The sequence below is a fragment of the Schistosoma haematobium genome, chromosome ZW (genome assembly GCF_000699445.3).
Source record: "Schistosoma haematobium chromosome ZW, whole genome shotgun sequence".
NCBI lineage: Eukaryota > Metazoa > Platyhelminthes > Trematoda > Strigeidida > Schistosomatidae > Schistosoma > Schistosoma haematobium.
In genome coordinates, this window is record NC_067195.1 from 49,476,262 (window position 1) to 49,495,253 (window position 18,992).

Here is an 18,992-nt window from a genome sequence, read left to right on the forward strand (position 1 = left end):
TTATTACGAACTATTATATTGAAATAGAAATACAAATGGTGCGTTACTTTACCCAATCTCCGGAGGCATACCAAAAATGGGTACTCTCGTAAGTCACTAACTCTTGAAAACCCAACACTTTGGAATCCGAACAAATCATGTTTGTTAAAGACTGACCTGTCGATTCACCATTTGACAAACTTAATACACTAACAGTAGACAACACAGCAGAAATGTCACAGGACTCTACATCAAACTCATGATGCTACAAACATTGAGTATGTTAAATAATGACACCCTTATCCCCAGGCTCTTTCATGTTCATTGACAATAAAGATCAGTTGAAATAACTATAAAGAAGCTGTTGGCAGGACAAACCAAGTAAATGAATTGATTTGCGCTCAACGTTTATTTTTAAAGTAACTGATGAGTGACGGGTAAATGGTAACCAGAAAAGGTTCAATGGACACATCACAAATTTTTTTAAAACTAGAAAGTACAGTAGTAATTTAGGGTTCTAATTATATTACTTTTGAGAAATACAACATATGATGAAATATACCACTTAAATACAAAGGGAGATACCAATAATATTTCACAAATGCGTGTATGTCAGCTAGTTTAGGAAGAAGAGAAAATCATAAACAGCTTTAGGAACATATAGAAGTCGAATTATTCAATGAAGTTGAGGAGGTACGAAGGAAATTTTGGAGAAAAACTATGAAAACATTTTACGTTGATCAAATAACACGAGATCTAACCGACATAATGTACAGTGTGGCTGATATCATAGTAATATATTGTTCGAGTCATCCTTGGAAGAAGTAGAACTTTCAATACGAGGACGCTTGAACGAGTTTTGTGAGTTCCCAGTGCTACTGGTCACTGAAAATTTGGAGAGCGGATCAAGAAGATCTAAGGAAAAAATAAAGGTATATATCGTTATAATCCAGTAGTACGTAGAATGGGGAAGTTAACAAAAAGTGAAAATATCGAAGATATACAAAGCCAAACAGATTCAAACAGAAAAAACCAAGTGACATTCTGGTAAAAGCTGGTCACCAGCATAGATGTGGATACTGGAACACAAGTCAAGTACATCCTGAAGCAATTAACACTGACCTTATAAGCATAAATCAGTAATTGCGTTCTAATTTTGGCCAATCGTATTTAATAAAGACACATAAACTCCTAGACGGTAGTTCTTGGGGCTTTCTAAGATAGTCGGCTATCACCATACCAACACTTTAGTCTGAAGATTATTCTCCCCATAGCAGTATTTATCCGGATTTTCCTAATTAACGATTCTGTAGTGGGGTTGGTAACCCTGTGCCCAACTCTTCTTCTTCAATTGGGCTTGTGACTGGCATTAGCCCCAAAAGGGTTCCTTTGAACGCTAAAAGTCACTAAATTTAATTTGAAAATTTATGTACATCTATATTTGAAAAGAACGATACGTGATAAACGTACTTATGATCTGTACAGCATCCTGAAAGACATTGAATGGATCCCGATTGATTGATTCATCATGATAATCAGTAGAATTACAGACACGGTTATTCGCTACTTGATAACTAGGTAGTATGCGATGATGACGCTTTCTTCTCTGGGTCAATCCATCACAAACTAATTGTGAAATGCTTGAATGATTGACGAATGAACTGATAGGGGGTATGAAAGCTGTGAATGAAAAGGTAACACACAATAACCTTGTTTAAAATTAATTGAGTTATTTTATATTACCGGATAGCTTATTTAGTAGTAAAAGTAATAACCATGATCAATAGGACTTGACAATCATGTTTATACTGACTTTGTAGATAACTTAGTTGTAATACCGAGAGGATTTGGCAGAACTAAGTCAACACAGCACGTTAACTTTGTCAAAATTACTATATTATAAAAGTGAAATTCATAACCAACAGAAATATAATAAAAAAAGTGTAGATTTTGATGCAGCGTTCTTAAGATTATCGTATGTTATAGTGAAATTTCCAAGTTATTATGGAGTCATGGTAATGAGGTAACTGCATCAAACAATAACATAAACTCTCTTTCCAAACATTATTGTGAACAGTTTCCAGTTAATCATACATGTAATTATTAGATGTTACACTTTTGCTAACAACAGACACGTAAATCTTCAGTTTTAACACAAAATAAACATAAAAGCGGTAAATAAACACGGTTGAATTACAAAAAGCATATAATATAAACAACCATTTAAAAATACAGAAAACTCATTAATCTAATCTACTGAGAGAAAAACACCGTAAAACTCAAAAAAATGCATCTCACTTCTTTATAGTATCCATGAGCATTAAGTATCATGGATTCTAAAACAATGCCAATTTAGTTAGTAAAAAAAATTTTTTAAACAAGAAATTAAATTTTCCTTCTCGTTTATTTAAATCTTTTTATAACATTCCACTCGTTGAAATTCTAATTAATTATCTTTAATAATTTTGTTTAATGATGCTGTACTCTTTAACTTTATAATAGACTTCCGCATATACAACTAACTATGAATACGACTAAACAATTTAAGAACATCAAATGATGGAATAAAAACTTAAAAATTTGGTTACTATCAAGTAAATCCATGAGCTAGGTAAGCAAGAAATGGGATAAAATTATTTGATTCGATCATCGGGATACTATGATGTGAAAAGACCACTTACTAAGAATCTATTTCATGAAAGGAAACTGAGTAAGTTTTACGTTTCTGCTCGACCAATAAAAATTTCTATCTTGTGTAAACAAGAAGTTTGTGATGGATAAATCAGTCTGTTTTTGACGTGCATTGAGTTGTGAATAATTAGTGATTGAAGTAATAAAAAACTCACAAATAATTACGAATACAACCTATGGAGTGAACGTGACAAATTTGCTTATTATTTCTGATCGTCGCGCAATCTTACCAACCGAAAAATAACTACCGAAAAAGAGTAGGTAAGGTGGTAACAGTTTTAGGTACATGGTAGATACGATAAAAAAAAGTTCAAGATAAGCAAATTAGTAATTATTGAAATTAAAATTCAGAACGTTTAAAGTGAGACTGAAAAATATTCAAGTTAATTTATGAGTTCAAACTATACGGTATGAAGCAATATATGTAGCATCGAAGGTGATCGTAACACATTCATCAGAACAAGCTACTTTGGATAAAGTGAGCTATTTTAAGATCAGTATAGGGTTGTAGAAATTGTTGAGTTTCATTGATATCATGAACCGATCTAAGTTAGACAACTACTGTAAACTTGGGAGCACTAAACAGTTGTTTCACCTTATTATTGAACTCCTCAGGAGGAATAACGTTAAAAAAAACTGTGGTTTAAATTTACTGTTCATATCTGCTTCTGCATCAATGGTAAGTTTCTCATAACTTCTCCCTTTACACTATTAAAACCTATCGTTCAATAATATTAATAAATTTAAAAGTGAAGCAGTCGATTACCGTTTTAAGATAGATATAAAAGCCAGTAGTTTGTTCAGTGTTTACTTAATAAAAAGTCCTAGCGATTACGTTATCATTGGCTTAGATTCAGCTTCGAACGTGGTTACATTTAGAGATCATGTTTCCTAAAATCCTGTTTCTTTGTATTATTGGGAGAAAATATGATGCACCTAGAGGTATTGGGCACACATTTTGATAATACTTGGACCGACCACTATCTATTTAATATCTGTGGCCATGCCTTAGAAAATACCGTTAATATTTATGAAAAAAACAACAGCCGTTATCACGTCAACCTTTCAGATGTGCGCATCCATGACTCCGTAATCGAGGGTTGAAATCCAGGACTTTTGGTCTTGCATACGAACACTTAACCTCTAGACCACCAAATCGGTATTCAGTGGCGTACAAGCCAAAATTCAGTCGATTCACGATATTGTGCGACCATACTCAATTGCCTTCAGCGGTTAACATAACTAATACTTTCAGGTTTTTTAAAGCTGTCGAGTTGGTTTTTTGACAACGTAAACAAATTTCCACTACTGTATGAAACGACTATTTATATGATAAGCAAATAACCCCGTGTCCTGGTAATGTCTTTCCGAATAGTATGTTGATTCAAGAACATGGTAAAAGTGGGTAGATCATTCGAAATTTTATAGCTGTTGGTTTGGATAAAAAGGAACTTATCTAATTAAGAAACAGTTATAATAACCGAAAACGAATTTGAAGAACAACCAAACAATTGATGGGTCTTTAATAACAGATGAATGTTACCTACCTAATTACTGAAAAATAATTAGATCCAAGAATAATCGTTAAAGACATTATTGAACATGTCTGCCATCAGCCAAGGAGTTAAGTCAATGTAATTAAGAAAAAAAGGTCAAGAATACCGTCCGAAATAAAAGTTGTCGACTGCACAGATGATTGTTATGACCTGGAGTACGTCATCTTCCATATAACACTATTACATGCACAACAGAAACCCTTAAACATGATTATAAACGTGCTTTATAATTCCATCTAAACAGGGATAATAAATTTATGTTCAAGAAGTATATGCGTGTTACCCTCGTGGATCCTACTGTCGAACCATTGGCTCTTAAACAGCCTAAACGATTTAGAGCCGAACAAAATGAGAGAATATGTGTTACTCACGAACTTGCTTAATGAATCCGACAGTGATATATTAAATAAATACACAAACTAAGTTGCACAAGAAATATGTTGAAAAAAGAAACAGTTTAAAGATAGTCACAGATTTTACTGATCCCCAATTAAATACCATAAACTAACTGACAGATGTACTGAACATGAAATCCATAAATTTTAGATTAAAAGCGGCTACATCTAGTAGTTAATTAATTTGTCTTTTCTATGTACAGCGTTACATCTCATTAGAATAGTAGTTTTTGAATCATTCATTCATAAGACGTGAAAGGAATAATTTAAATTCCTTATAATGATAATTTTAATCCAGCGCTACCGTGTACATTTCCATTATTTTCTACTTTATAAGCTTGAAATTGTTATAGATTAGAATTTTAAGATTTCTAACTGAAAACGTTTGAGGATTGTTAGATTAATGGATACAACGTGTCAATCGATTGGTAATATATTATGATGCGATGTGTCCGAGTGATTGTTAACGAACCTGATTATTGACTCACTCTCTACGAATGAATTAATATCAAAGATAAGACAACCAACTACCAGAATAGAATTACTCAATCTACTAAAATAACGTGTTCATACATGAGATAATAACACAAAAATAAATATGACTAGATGTTATGAACAATTAACCAATATCATTTTTGTAAGTTACGCACTCTCCTGACTATCACGACTAATTTTTGGTGCGTCATGATAATTTATACTACAAGGGAGTTTTTCAAACATTGTTCCTATGTCATTTATTTAAATAGACCTATTGTATTAGAGCTACGACAAATATAATTTCAGTATGAAGTGGATTGACAAACACTTACATGAATAAAACGTTTTCAGTAACCTACGTTAAATAGTATGAGTTCATAAATTAAAATATTGAAAAGTACTTGGTAATGGGTAAGTTTGAAATACATGTTTTATTCGCATAATACTGTAGAATTTAATTGAAAACAATATAAAAAGGTCATTGTAACGATCGTATTAGCTAAAAAGGGCTTATGGTTTCATTAGTATACTCAATAAATAAAAGATCATTAGATCTTACTTAAATCTAGGACACTAACAGCTAATTATTAAATCTGAAGAGTAACATAGAGCAACTGGTAAAACACCCAGAGAAATCAGTTTCTTGAGCAATTGTTTTTGAATTCTTTTAGTTAATAAAGGGTAGATTAGGACGAAAAGATGAAATTAAACTGATAGACTACTTATTATACCAACAGAGTAAAAATAGTGGTACTGACAGAAGTAGAGATTTGAAAACATAAGAAGCGTATAGACCAGAAGGATGTTTAAATAGTAAATATATCTTCACTTTTGTGGGATTTATAATATCTCTTCTCCAATTATTAGTTAGAACTGTCTCATGAATACCGGCTAGAAAGCCCATATGGTTCACACCTAATAAATTGATATCATACCTTAATCAGGCTACACTTAATTTATTTACAACGGATAATAGGATACTAAAAAGTGTATCACATAGACTTATCAAGCATAGTCAGAAAATACGTGCCTGGAAAAATGCTATAACTACCAGCGTTGATGAATGTCCACATATTTATAAACTGAATAACAACCGTTGACTAGTTTTACAATTGATGGCAAAACACTTTACACAATAGCTTTAATAAAAAGCAACGCCATATAACAAGTACTTATGGCCAAATACCTGTAATATATCCATGTTTTCTTGCTTTTTACTGACAAATTGATAGAGTAAACAGCATCCCAGTCAACTTCATTAATAATAGGTGGGAAAACATTTTGTTTCAACGGTTGAAACTAATAGGGCACCAAGAAAGGAACACATAAACGAAAGCTCCCTGTAAAACCACGTGATAGTGGTGAAAGTGAAGATGGATATGGAAAATTACATACAGTTTATGGCTTCTAGTTTGCCATTAGTATTTACAGAATGGAAGTTAGATAGATTGTCATGACCGATGTATCTAGAAGGTTTTTTAGAACATTACCGTGAGTTTTATTTTGGCTAATTATTATTCTGTACTGGTACAGATAACTAAAACATCCAAGCCTCCACTTTTCAACAAGTATAAGTATATAGTATACATGACCATCTAGTTTAAAGCTTGCACCTGGGATATGAGAACCCTAAGCACATCCATTTCTCCTACTTTCAGTTATAGAGCTCCTAACAATTTTTCTTATGGCTGTTATTTTTCTCTAAACCATATGATAAAGCAAATGAGTCCGAGACTGCTGTGATCAAATCAATATATCTAACAATATTAAATATGAGCACAAACGAATCCTTGGAAGTAGTTAGAATGAGTAGACAGTTAACATTTGACAACATAAAAGTAAGAAATGTCAAGTTTTAGACGTAAAAGAGAAAAATTATAACGGTGATAACAGAGCAAACAGAAGTGGTAATATTGCTAATAACCACGAAATGTAATGTTGTATACCTTTTGATGCCGATAACGAACTAGGCACTATCGACTTTACTACTTCATCGTTGTGTCTGATAGATCCATCTCCATTGAGACCATCAATGACGCCATACAAATTTGAATCATCTAAGACGGTGTTCATAACAGGAAAGAATGTTCGTTTGTTTTTAGAGCATCTATTACGACAACGCTTGTGACCGCAATAGTCTAAAGCAATTCTCTTAGATAAACGAGGACAATAAACACAATGGCGTGGACGCTTTCTTTGGAGTTTCTTGGAACGACCAAGTGTTTTAGTGCTCCCAAGCAATAATGATTCCAAAGGCACATAAACTTCAACCCCATTGTCCCCTGTAGTAGTTTGAATATTCTCATAAGCTAAATCTCTCAAATGAAGGCGTAGATATTGAGAACCGACAATTTTTCCATAGCTTAGTGCAGCTTCTACAGAATTCTCAGATCCTAAAGTAGTAAAAGATTGTGAAGTTCAGACATATTACATTCAATAATAAGAGAAGCATTAATGAACGGTTAGTATAAAATCATTGTTCTACATGCGTTGTAATGAAAAACTATAGTGGTTTTAAATAAATGAAACCACAAGCTTTTCACAGCGAATTTAGATATTAGAAACATCAATGAGTAACCCATCAACCACGTGCAAATCTATGTTAGATTAATAGTTAGTAGTGTGACTAAGGATATGAAATTATCTGCAATAAGTGAAATAAGAGCTTCATGAAAATAACTAGTATTTGTTTAAGGAGTCGAATCAGCTCTAAAGATTTTAACATTGGGTGATGCGAAGAGAGAAGGCTTAGAAATTACAAGTATATTCCTTATATCAAGAACTATTTACTAGGAACAGATGTGTCGACCTACCTATGAATTAGCGGTTAAGAGGTTCGACCTTCAGCTACTGAGTCCTAGGTTTATACGCCGTTCCATCTACTTTAGTTTGGGCTTTGATGAAGTTTTATTCTCTGAGCTGGGTGGTTTGGTCGTGGAGCTTTCATCGTTATTCTGAACGACATCATCAACACAAACTTCTGGAAAATTGAAGACTTAAGTATATCGGAATCCGACCCACATATATCAAATCCTTAACTACAGAAGCAATAACTCAAGAGCTCGCAAAATCAACTGCGTACAAACTCAGAAACAAAATCGAACACAGAAACCAGTAAACAGAACATCCTACCATATATAAAAGGCATGTCAGAAACTACGAGATCGTTAAAGCCTTTTGGAATAGGTGTAGCACACGAACCAACAAAATCACTTCAATCAATCCTATGCAAACCAAAGGACGAAATGACGAAAGAAGAAAAACCGAAACTCATCAACAAAATAAATTGTTCCAATTATGAAAACCACTACGTCGGATAAAGTGGAAACCCTCTTCATCTTCGCCTGTACGAGTATCAATTAGCGCAACGACATATCCTCGCTTATACCAATGAATGTGGACACACATTCGACCGGAAAAATGTTGAGATCTTGGATAGAAGTAATTCTAAAAACACCAAACAACTTTCAGAAGCTTGGCACTTAGGTCGATCAGCAATCAACAAGCACATTGAAATTGATCCAAATTACCAAACAGTCAGAAAAATTATGAATAAATATAGGACCGTGAACCAAATCAATGAGAGATACAATCAAAATAAAGTAAACAATGACAAGTTAAAGGTCAGCAATAAACAATCAACATCGAGGTCTACAGGACAAGCTGTGAGTCATATGTGGAGAAGTTCGAACATTTCACTTCTACCTGAAATTTTTGATGTCGTTCAGGATAACGATGAAAGCTCCACGGCCAAACCATCCAGCTCAGAGAACAAAACTCCATCAAAATTATCCACTTGAGCTAAAAGTCTTCTCCGCCATCTCAAAATCACATGAGCGTAGTACGTTAGTTTGGGCTACTAAAAAACATTATTAACTTGGTGGATACGTTACTTGGGTTATTTTTCATTCAATTAAAATCAGAACAATGTTTTACGGTAGGAAATGATTACTTGAGTCAGAATATTAAATTACAAAGAAGTACCACTTTGTACGATTTATACTCGTTTTTAGATATGATTTAAGGCAATAGGGAACGCTAGTTGCCGCGGTTCGACTTTAAACTTAGTTTACACGGATTTATGAGTTAGGAAATACTAAATTTAGTAAAAATATGTACCGATTATCGGGTAGAATCATCCTCCAAGGACATGGATAGGAGCCACGCTTTAAGTCCGCAGGGTGACAATGCCCTCCGGTTGCCCAAACAGAGGTAGATAGGCGCGGGTTCGAACCTGAGGTCGTAGTGGCTGAATGTCGAACCCCTTAAACACTAAGCCAATGCTCTACAATCACTGGATAGAGGGTGGGAACAATACACTTCAGTCAATTTGACTAGTGTATTTCATAGGCTTATTGCATCATGACTCATTTTGTCATCTACAATCTTATTCATTTACTTGTTCTGTTTTGATGCATCTATGGGTTCTTTCTGTAATCATAGATCTAATGACACGAAGCAATATAATGTATGGGGCATTCGTAGTTGATTTAATAGAGACCTAAAAACAGAAGCCAACGTTACAACTAATTCCAGGAAATGGGGATCTAGCACTGATTCTTTGAGATGAACAAAATACGTTTGGAGAGACTTCTTTTGAATCTTCACTAGGTTTTTTTCTGACATGATATTTTTGAGACGGACTACAAATACAAGATAGAAATAACACTGGAGGTTTATATACTTTGGATACGAGAATTAAAGCATGAGTGCAACTGAACTGGTTATCGACAATCAGCAAAGAGTGAAAGAAACATCGTAAAGCGCCGTATATATTTGTGCGCAACACAAAACGCATAAAACATCACTGAGAAATATATATTGTGGAGCGTCCATGGTGATCGAAATAGTTCGCAATCATAAAATGGAAAACTAGTTTGTCAAACGAATTGAAACCACAAAGTCACATTGGGTTTTAAAAGATTTTACAAGCAGAGAACAGCGAGCATTGCGTAATTATTCTTTATGGTTCTAAAACTACCGTCGTAGTGTGGAACGTTCCTTAGATATATAGTTTTGGGATGTGATGACGTCAATACATTTGACTGTCACGAACACAGTAGAGCTCTCAAGCGATAAAGTATGTCTTTCTATGAACTAGTCACCTTTTAAGACCGTGACGACACTTAGTTTTCAAGCATCCTGACGATGAGAAACTTATGAGACAACTGGTAACGTTGATGATAATTATCTCATAATCTGTTGTTGTTTGATGGAGACAGAACAGGGGAGTTATATTCTTACTTTATTGAATGTATTTATCAACACATTCAAGGGACAATCTGTCTTAGATGCCAGATACAATAAGCTTAGGAATACTAGGAATTTTTGTTCAGTAAAATGCTTGAAAACCATGTGGTCGATGCGACGCTTGCACAGCCAACTCTTTACCAAGACATAGATTAATACACACACAATAGTGGAAGACAAACCTCTATAGAACCTTTCAATCGAAGACAGCGTATCCAGTAAATTTTGAAAATCAGCACAGTGATCAATCTTGCCTACAAAGTATTACTGACTTCGAATTCAGATTATACCTTTATATAATTGGCATAATCCGCTTGCAGCACTTGCAAAAAATTCCCATACTTTTATAATTAATCTGCTGGGATCATGATCCTGCGGAGTATCACAGTTGGAAGCCATACAGGGAAAAAGATATCGAAGTTGGCACAGCCCGAAATCACATAATTTTGATTGGATTAAACAAAGTAAGGTGTACGGTTATTTGCATTAATATTATCTACTTGTAAAAGATGCCAAGTTTCATTTTTAACAATCATCATTAGTGAATACTTGAGAACTAAATCATGATGTGCACTAGTTATTAAAATTTGTTGAACCTTTAGTTAATGTATAGAGCTTTTGGCTAAAAGTATGTTCATTCGTTGAAATTCGACTCTTAGTTTGGCTTGACAGGATCAGGTTTTTGATGACTTAAGTGTAATCACGGATGCAGGGAGGTATGTTATTCATTACTTTTAGAAACTAAGAGGCAAAATAATTTGGTTAATAATAGAAATGATAGACTAGTAACGCTCTGAAAGATATCCATTAGTACCTACAGGGCTAAAATTATTGTGGGGCCTTCAGTTCACCGCAGATAATTTCATAACTGATGATTCCTTTGTACTTGATTGCCCGCTTATTACGAATTCAAAATATATTACGTTCATTAGTAATAATCTAATTTTATCTCTCTTGAAATGTGTCATTTCGGGAATTCTTAGACTGAACATTAGTCCGAATACTTCTGGTTATCACACTGACGTCGCGTTGGAATCGAATCTTTGACAGTTGGATAATAATCCAAGCTGGGATGACTTTGAAAACTAGATAGAGCGACTTGAAGCTTGCTGCATGACTGGAAAAGATATTAAAGATACTAAGTTCACAGCCTACTATCCGACATTCATCGGAAAAGAAACTTACCACTTGCTGAAGGATCAGGCTTTTCCAGAAGAACCAATTTCTTTGTCGTATGAATATTTCAAGGACTTACTATTTCGTCATATGCAGTCAGCTTTGAATGCAGAGAGAGCAAGTTTCATAAAACGAAGTGACAAATGATCAAAACGTTATAGACTTTAAACTTGAACTAAAGAAAGACGCCGCGAAGTGGAATTTTGGAGAAAAATCGGAAACTCGACTTCATGATCAAGAGATTGCTGGTATAAATACTCAAGGAATTAAAACTACGAGGCAGTAACTGAGGTTGATTTTCAGTCTGTGAAAACTTAAAATACTTTGATCTGTGGTTAGCTCATTAATTGGAATATTTCTAATAGCAATAAAGGTCTTTCGTGTTACATCTGTAGTGACTCACGTTTATCACGAGAACACGACTGGTTTAATAAAAACAATTATTATTATAACCAACTGTACCAGTGTTTGATTTAACGTGCTCTTGTTTGACTGTGCTAATGACAGCTATATTGTACTTCCATTCTTATTCCCGCACTTCGATTGTAACTTCGCGCGAATTCGGTTACCTTCTGTAACCAAGGTTGTATCCTGGCACGATCTCGGTATCCTTTCGATGCCACGAGATCGCCAGCAAATATAACTCGACTTGGTCCATTAACTGCCTTCTGATATTTGGCTTCTCGGAGATTTTATGGGTTTCTTTGGTTACGTTCAACCTACGCCTTCTGATCTACTTGGCACGTGTTTCTTGGTAGCGGTGTTCATAGTCAATTTCGACTCGACACCACGCTACACATCTCTGTTAGAAGTCCTCTTAAGTTCAGTTTAATACTGAAATATTCCTCAGGTAGTAGATTACTGAGAATATTTTTGTCATTTGTGTTCGTCACATGATTCAAAAGAAGATAACATTTTAGCTTGTTTAATAACTTTGATTCGACTAGCTCCACTGAACCCACCCAACATCGAAGCATGGCCATCACACAAATCAAGAGTGGCAAAGCAGCAGGACCAGACAACATCCCAGTAGAGGCACTGAAAGCAGACGTAGCGGCAACTGCAAGGATACTCCACATTCTCTTCAATAAGATTTGGGATGAGGACCAAGTACCAACAGACTGGAAAGAAGGACTCCTGATCAAAATACCGAAGAAAGGCGATCTCAGCAAGTGTGATAACTACAGTGGCATCACTCTTCTCTCAATACTGGGAAATGTCTTCAACAGGGTATTGTTAAACAGAATGAAGGACTTCGTAGACGCCCAACATCGTAACCAACAGGCAGGATTCCGTAAGGATAGATTGTGTACAGACCAAATCACAAATCTACGGATCGTTGTGGAACAATCAATTGAATGAAATTCATCACTCTACATCAACTTCATTGACTACGAAAAGGCATTTGATAGCGTGGACAGAACAGCACTATGGAATCTTCGACACTACGGCGTGCCTCAGAAGATAGTCAATATCATACAGAATTCATATGATGGATTACACTGCAAAATCATGCATGGAGGACAGTTGACAAAGTCGTTCGAAGTGAAGACCGGTGTCAGGCAAGGTTGCTTACTCTCATCGTTTCTCTTTCTCCTGGTGATCGACTGGATCATGAAGACGTCAACATTTAAAGGGAGACACGGGATACAATGGACATCTAGGATGCAGTTGGAAGATCTAGACTTCGTAGATGATCTGGCCTTTCTATCCCAAACGCAACAACAAATGCAGGAGAAGACGACCAGTGTAGCAGCAGCCTCAGCAGCAGTAGGTCTCAATATACACAAAGGGAAGGACAAGATCGTCTTATACAACACAGCATGCACCAATCCAATCAAAATTGACGGAGACGATTTGGAGGATGTAAAAACCTTTACATATCTGGGCAGCATCATTGATGAACACGGTGGATCTGATGCAGATGTGAAGGCGCGGATCGGCAAAGCAAGAGCAGCATATTTACAACTGAGGAACATCTGGAACTCAAAGCAACTGTCAACTAACACAAAGGTCAGGATTTTCAATACAAATATCAAGACAGTTCTACTGTATGGGGCAGAAACCTGGAGAACTATGAAAGCCATCATCCAGAAGATACAAGTGTTTATGAACAGTTGTCTACACAAAATACCTCGGATCCGTTGGCAGACACAATTAACAACAACCTACTGTGGGAGAGAACAAACCAGATCCCAGCGGAGGAAGAAATCTGGAAGAAGCGCTGGAAGTAGATAGGACACATATTGAGGAAAGCACCCAACTGTGTCACAACGCAAGCTCTCACATGGAATCCTCAAGGCGAAAGGAAATGGAGATAGATATGAGAAAATGAACAAGAATTGGATGGAACTAGAAAAGAAGGCCCAGGACAGAGTGGGTTGGAGAATGCTGGTCGGCGGCCTATGCTCCATTAGGAGTAACAGGCGTAAGTAAGTAAGTAATAACTTTGATAACTAAAATCCAGCACATGGATAAGAACTTCCGAAATCTTGGCAAACCCACTTCACTTTCAGTAGACAAACTAGGAAGACAGCTAAAAGATAATTTGTACGTGCCATCGACCGGAACACCAGTAAGAGCATAGATCAAAAAATTAATTCATGCCCCAAAGCAGACATTAGGTGGCTATCATCGAAACCATGAAACGATCTAGGTTATACAATCTTTGAAAACCTGGAAGTACTGGATGGTCGTTTCGTCCTGGTCTGGGTCTCATCAAAAGTGCGCACCCACCGCTCCACACGCAAGATTCTGACCCAGGGCTTTCGGTCTCGTATGAACGCTTAGTCTCTAGACCACTGAGTTGGCATCCGACAGTTTTAACATCTAACCCCAATCAATCCACGATATTGCACGACCATCTTCTATTGCCTTCGATGGGTAACTGCCTCGCATCTGATAAGGTTAAGCTCCAATGGTCACGGCTTCTTACTGGAACTCTGTGAATTACCTCTCAAAACTAGTCACTAGTGAGCATAGGATAATTTTCAGTTCGAGATTGTGTAGATTGTTTAATTTTATTGAAATCATGAACCGATTATTGTTAGACTACCATTAGTTTAAGCATTTGCTCGAGACCGGAGATCCAAGAGTTCGAATCCTGCATTTGAGACCGTGGATGAGTACTACTGAGGATTCCCATGCCAGGACGAAACGGCCATTCAGTGCTTCCTGGTTTTCAGTAGTGGTATAACTTGGGTTGGTTCGTGATTTCAACAAAATCCGACATTCTACACAACTACATATCTAGAGCAAGAGATATTTCACCATATCTTTGGACAAGAGCTTCTGAGTTCTTAACCGCTTAACTTTCGTCCCAGTTGATCTTAATCGGAGTGATCAAGTCATACAAATTCTTCCCTTGCTAATCAGTCAGTTGAATATTTGAATACATGTTATTATGACTGATCACCATATTGCTGTTATGAGCCAACATTTCTTACTATCGTGTCTAAGTAAACCTCATATTTCTCTCTACAAAAACCGTTCCAACCCATTTAGACAGACTAATAATTGAAAAATCACTTCATATCGTTTCCGCTTTGATCTTTGTCATAATTTTGGAAACGTGGGATATATTTGGTGGCCCTGTATCTGACTCCAGGTAGATCGATTCTGGTTGCTATCGAAACACATTCCATCTAATCTTCGTATTGAATTATCGACTTAAATACCGTGAGCGGATGACGGAATTAGGTAAGTCAAGTACGAGAATGAGGTTAGAAAACCTGTATTTCGTATTATCTGTGATCGGAAAGCGAAGCAAAATGAAACGATCCGCAATGAGTTATGCGAGTGGACCAACTCAATTTAGTCAAGCGTGAATCGATATTTGTAGTCGAACAAAGGTTATAGACGTATGATGAGTAAGATGAAAAATGCACACACATACGCTTACACAAAAACAGACAAGGTTGGTAAGCGAATAGTTAATAAGACCAAAATATGCCTTGAGAAGTGTGAATAGACTGATCTGTCCGGAGGCTTGAATAATATATGTGGGCTTGACATAGTATCAGCCACCACCTATATACTGGAATTTCGTAGAAGTTCGAAGTTCAAGCAGAGAATCATTTATTTATTATTTGACTACTAACTTCCTCACAGATCATTGTCAATAAGCACTATCCGCTTTAATGCGTGGATGCAACTTCTTTCATTCTTGACTTGGAACCAAAACTGTAATTTAGTGTACAACACACTTATTGATGTATTATTTCTGAATATTTGAATAACATCAAAACAGTCTAGATGAGGAGACTTTAAGCATTCTAGATGTTATTTTTCAATAAAAGATATTATACGTGAAGGTCTGGTGTTCATTGCGATTGTACAGACTTTTGACTTGAAGGCGATTGGAAATTCAAAGAAACACCACATATATGACTCCTGCAGGAATGCTGTTGAGACTCTAACATTATTTATCGGCAGAAATCCCATTTCGTTGTTTATCCAGAAAAAACATTGAAGTAAGATACTGATACTGGCAGACAGGAAAACAGTGGTGACGCTATTTCTATTGGTACACCGGTTAATACATGATTTTTGAGTACCGGTGAAATAGAATCTGTCGGTTCATTCAATCAAACATAAAGATGTAGAAGACCACCTTCTTTGAATGGGTTCAGTCAAAGTTAAAAGTAGGGATAGTTCGCTGCTGATAAAGAAGTTGGGAAACACCGATCAAACCCATTTTATAAATGATTTAATTTCTGGGGGAACGTATATAAATCAACAGGATTAATAGTTTTTCTGCATCTAGTGTAGTGAACAAGGACACGAGTGGGAACAATCGAATGTACTTGACACGAAATTACAGAGCATCTCACTAAAATCTGAGAACTATATAGTAAATCGTTAATTTGCAAATTACCACTCCGTCATCTCAAACTTCATTCTTTACTCTGGGGATGTGTAGCGTTTATTTCCTTGTGTAATCTATGAAAAAGCCAGGTAGTTGTAGCATCGGCCAGTAATTAAGTGCTAAGTGGATGGAAAATTCTTCGGAAACACTTGTCATCTCAGTGTATTGATCCAGGTTAACTGGTACTGACTCCATTACTGTTCGTTAAGGAATTGGATTTGCTCCACAAAGATCCTGGAGGTCCTTTAACTATTTCTGAAGTCTGTGATTATTGGAGGTGAAGTTGTCTGAGCAAATGAGGTAAATTGTTTAATCCTTATGACAAAGTTAGACTAAATTTCCCAGAAGTTTATTTCTGTCGACTCATATAATGAGTTTATTAGTCCACTAACAGGCTTCTTTATATTACATAAGTATTATGATTTGGTACAGTGAAATTTATGACCAAGAGAGAGCATGTAGATCTACATGGTCAACAACTTATTGACAAGGGCTTGTCCAATTAAACTGCGGCTCAGGAAGTCCTTATTTTGCCCGGCAAGTCTGTCGTTTGCATTATAAAATACGATTGTCTTATGCCTCCTTGGACTATTCCAGTCCGTCTTGGTGATTGCTAATATGAGAGCTGGACTAAAGTCAAACGCTTTGTAGCCCACTAACTAGGTACTGAGCCTACGAGCTTCCGCAATTTTCTACATTAGCTGATGAGATATCTTTCCTCCTTTTGCAGGGTAGTTGAGACACTCGTGTTGTCGCTGGAGGTTAGAAATATAACGCTCGGAATTTCATTTGTGCTTGGGGAAAAAGGGATGGCAATAGTCTTAACGGATCTACTAGTTTTGTGTACACGACGGTTGGCTGGCCATATGTAGTCATAAGTGCAGGCAATATTTGGGGATCCTCATTGACTAGGCTTTTAGGAAATGGATCTTTGTTTCAACTGACACTAGCATATCCCAATAAAAAGTGCTGATTATTTTTCATCACATTAACATTTTTGTTGAGCAGATTCAGCTCCAGTCTGGACGAGACAGAAGGCTGGATGGCCTGTGTGAGTCCTGGTAATGGGGGTCTCGCAGTTGGTCCAAATTCGATCTGAAAGCGTAGACAAATGAAGCTTCAATCACGTGTTGAAGTAGTGAATTCTACTCGTTGATGATTCGATGTGAATGTCAATAGTCAGTGGAAAGTAATTTTTCCTGGGATAATGGACTTTTTCACTGTCCCCGTAAATTCTCTCTTTTAGAAGACAGGAAATGTATGGTCAAACCAGATGTAAATTTGTCATTGAGTAATTTGAAAATTTGATCAATTCGCCCCTGATTCTTCTTTATGAAAATGGAAATAATTTTGGTTCAGCCAGCCGAGCATCATGCGGAGCTTTGCTACTCCGTGAATCCGCTTAGTTGCGATTCTCTGAACCTTTATCAACAGTTCACTGTTTTGTTTTAGACAGAGGCTAGCCACTTGTATGGGTGATCTTATCCGCAACGCAACGATGTAAACTTAATGTATCGCACACTGTCATTTGTGCGTTCAAGTAACCACAGATTTTGTCATTTCATAATGTATTTTTAATTAAATAACTAGATTATGTAATTAATTTTGATCTGTTTTAATTTTTATCCGCCACGTCTGACTGCGTTACACTGTACGTCCATTGCACGCTGGGATAATATCTCAAGTCATAGTAAGTTTATTCACATAGTTGATTGTTTCCAGATAGACTGTCAGTGCATGATTTTACTGAAGAAAGGTTTGTTGTACTGTAAACTATGTTTCTATGAACAACTGCCTGTTGTCTTCAGTATGAAAGTAGTATATATGTATCCTTCTTTTTTTTCTTAGGTAAGTTCAACTGGCCTATATTTCGTGTTTTGGTTTTATCGGCTTAATTATGTCCATTTAACTACTTTGAGCAACATGTCTTTGCAAGTGAAACAATAACTATGACACTTGCTTAGTTTAGTGTTCTTGGTTGTCGTATAATTCAGTTTAGTTGAAAGAATTATGATATACTTAAGTATAGTGCTTGAAGCCTGTAACGAAACAGATCAGTTTAGTAAGTAGAGTTGCCTGTTTCCAATGTGTATACGGATTCAGATCAGTCTGATTAAAAATAGGAAAAGACGTGCCTTTGATGCTGTTGCTGTCATACATTATAAGATAGCGATAAGTATGTTTGTTGTTTATTTCTAGACTGTACATCTACCACTGACTATATTTCATGATCACTGTCATTAAACGAATTTCCCCAGCAATAACATCGGTAGCAAGATAGCTAAGTGTCTGAGCTTTTAGTTGCCCCAAAAACAGCAGTATACAGTCTTAGAAGATGAGTGTTCTGTGTCTCAATTAAATGCAGCTGGCTGTGGACAAATGTTAAGAATCTTTTTGACAACTGGGACTTTTAGTTTGTCAGACACTTACTCTGCTTGTATGTTTTCTTGTTAAACTAGACACAGATGCCATAGGAATACTTAAATGGGAGCAAAATAATAAAAGCATTGCAATACGGTACTAAGCCCATGTTATGCTTTGCGCAAGTAATAGTAGCTGACCTTATCTAATATTCATGAACTCAAGGTAAATCACAACTGC

At 36.1% G+C, this 18,992-nt stretch overlaps 1 protein-coding gene across 2 annotated transcripts; it reads right to left on the reverse strand.

Annotated features, from left to right (window-relative positions):
- Positions 1 to 369: 369 nt before the first annotated feature.
- Positions 370 to 10,796, reverse strand: MS3_00003776 (uncharacterized protein; the record flags this gene model as incomplete). Of its 2 annotated transcripts, XM_035734234.2 has the most annotated exons (5): positions 10,639 to 10,796; positions 10,531 to 10,602; positions 7,045 to 7,491; positions 1,450 to 1,659; positions 767 to 894 (listed from the first exon to the last, which is right to left on the reverse strand). In XM_035734234.2, the coding sequence occupies exons 1-5, from the start codon at positions 10,745 to 10,747 to the stop codon at positions 767 to 769; spliced, it is 966 nt and encodes a 321-aa protein (XP_035588974.2). In that variant the 5' UTR covers positions 10,748 to 10,796. The 2 variants fall into 2 exon arrangements, with proteins under 2 accessions (XP_051071724.1, XP_035588974.2); XM_051211639.1 differs by having other exon boundaries at positions 370 to 894; positions 10,531 to 10,796.
- Positions 10,797 to 18,992: the final 8,196 nt, after the last annotated feature.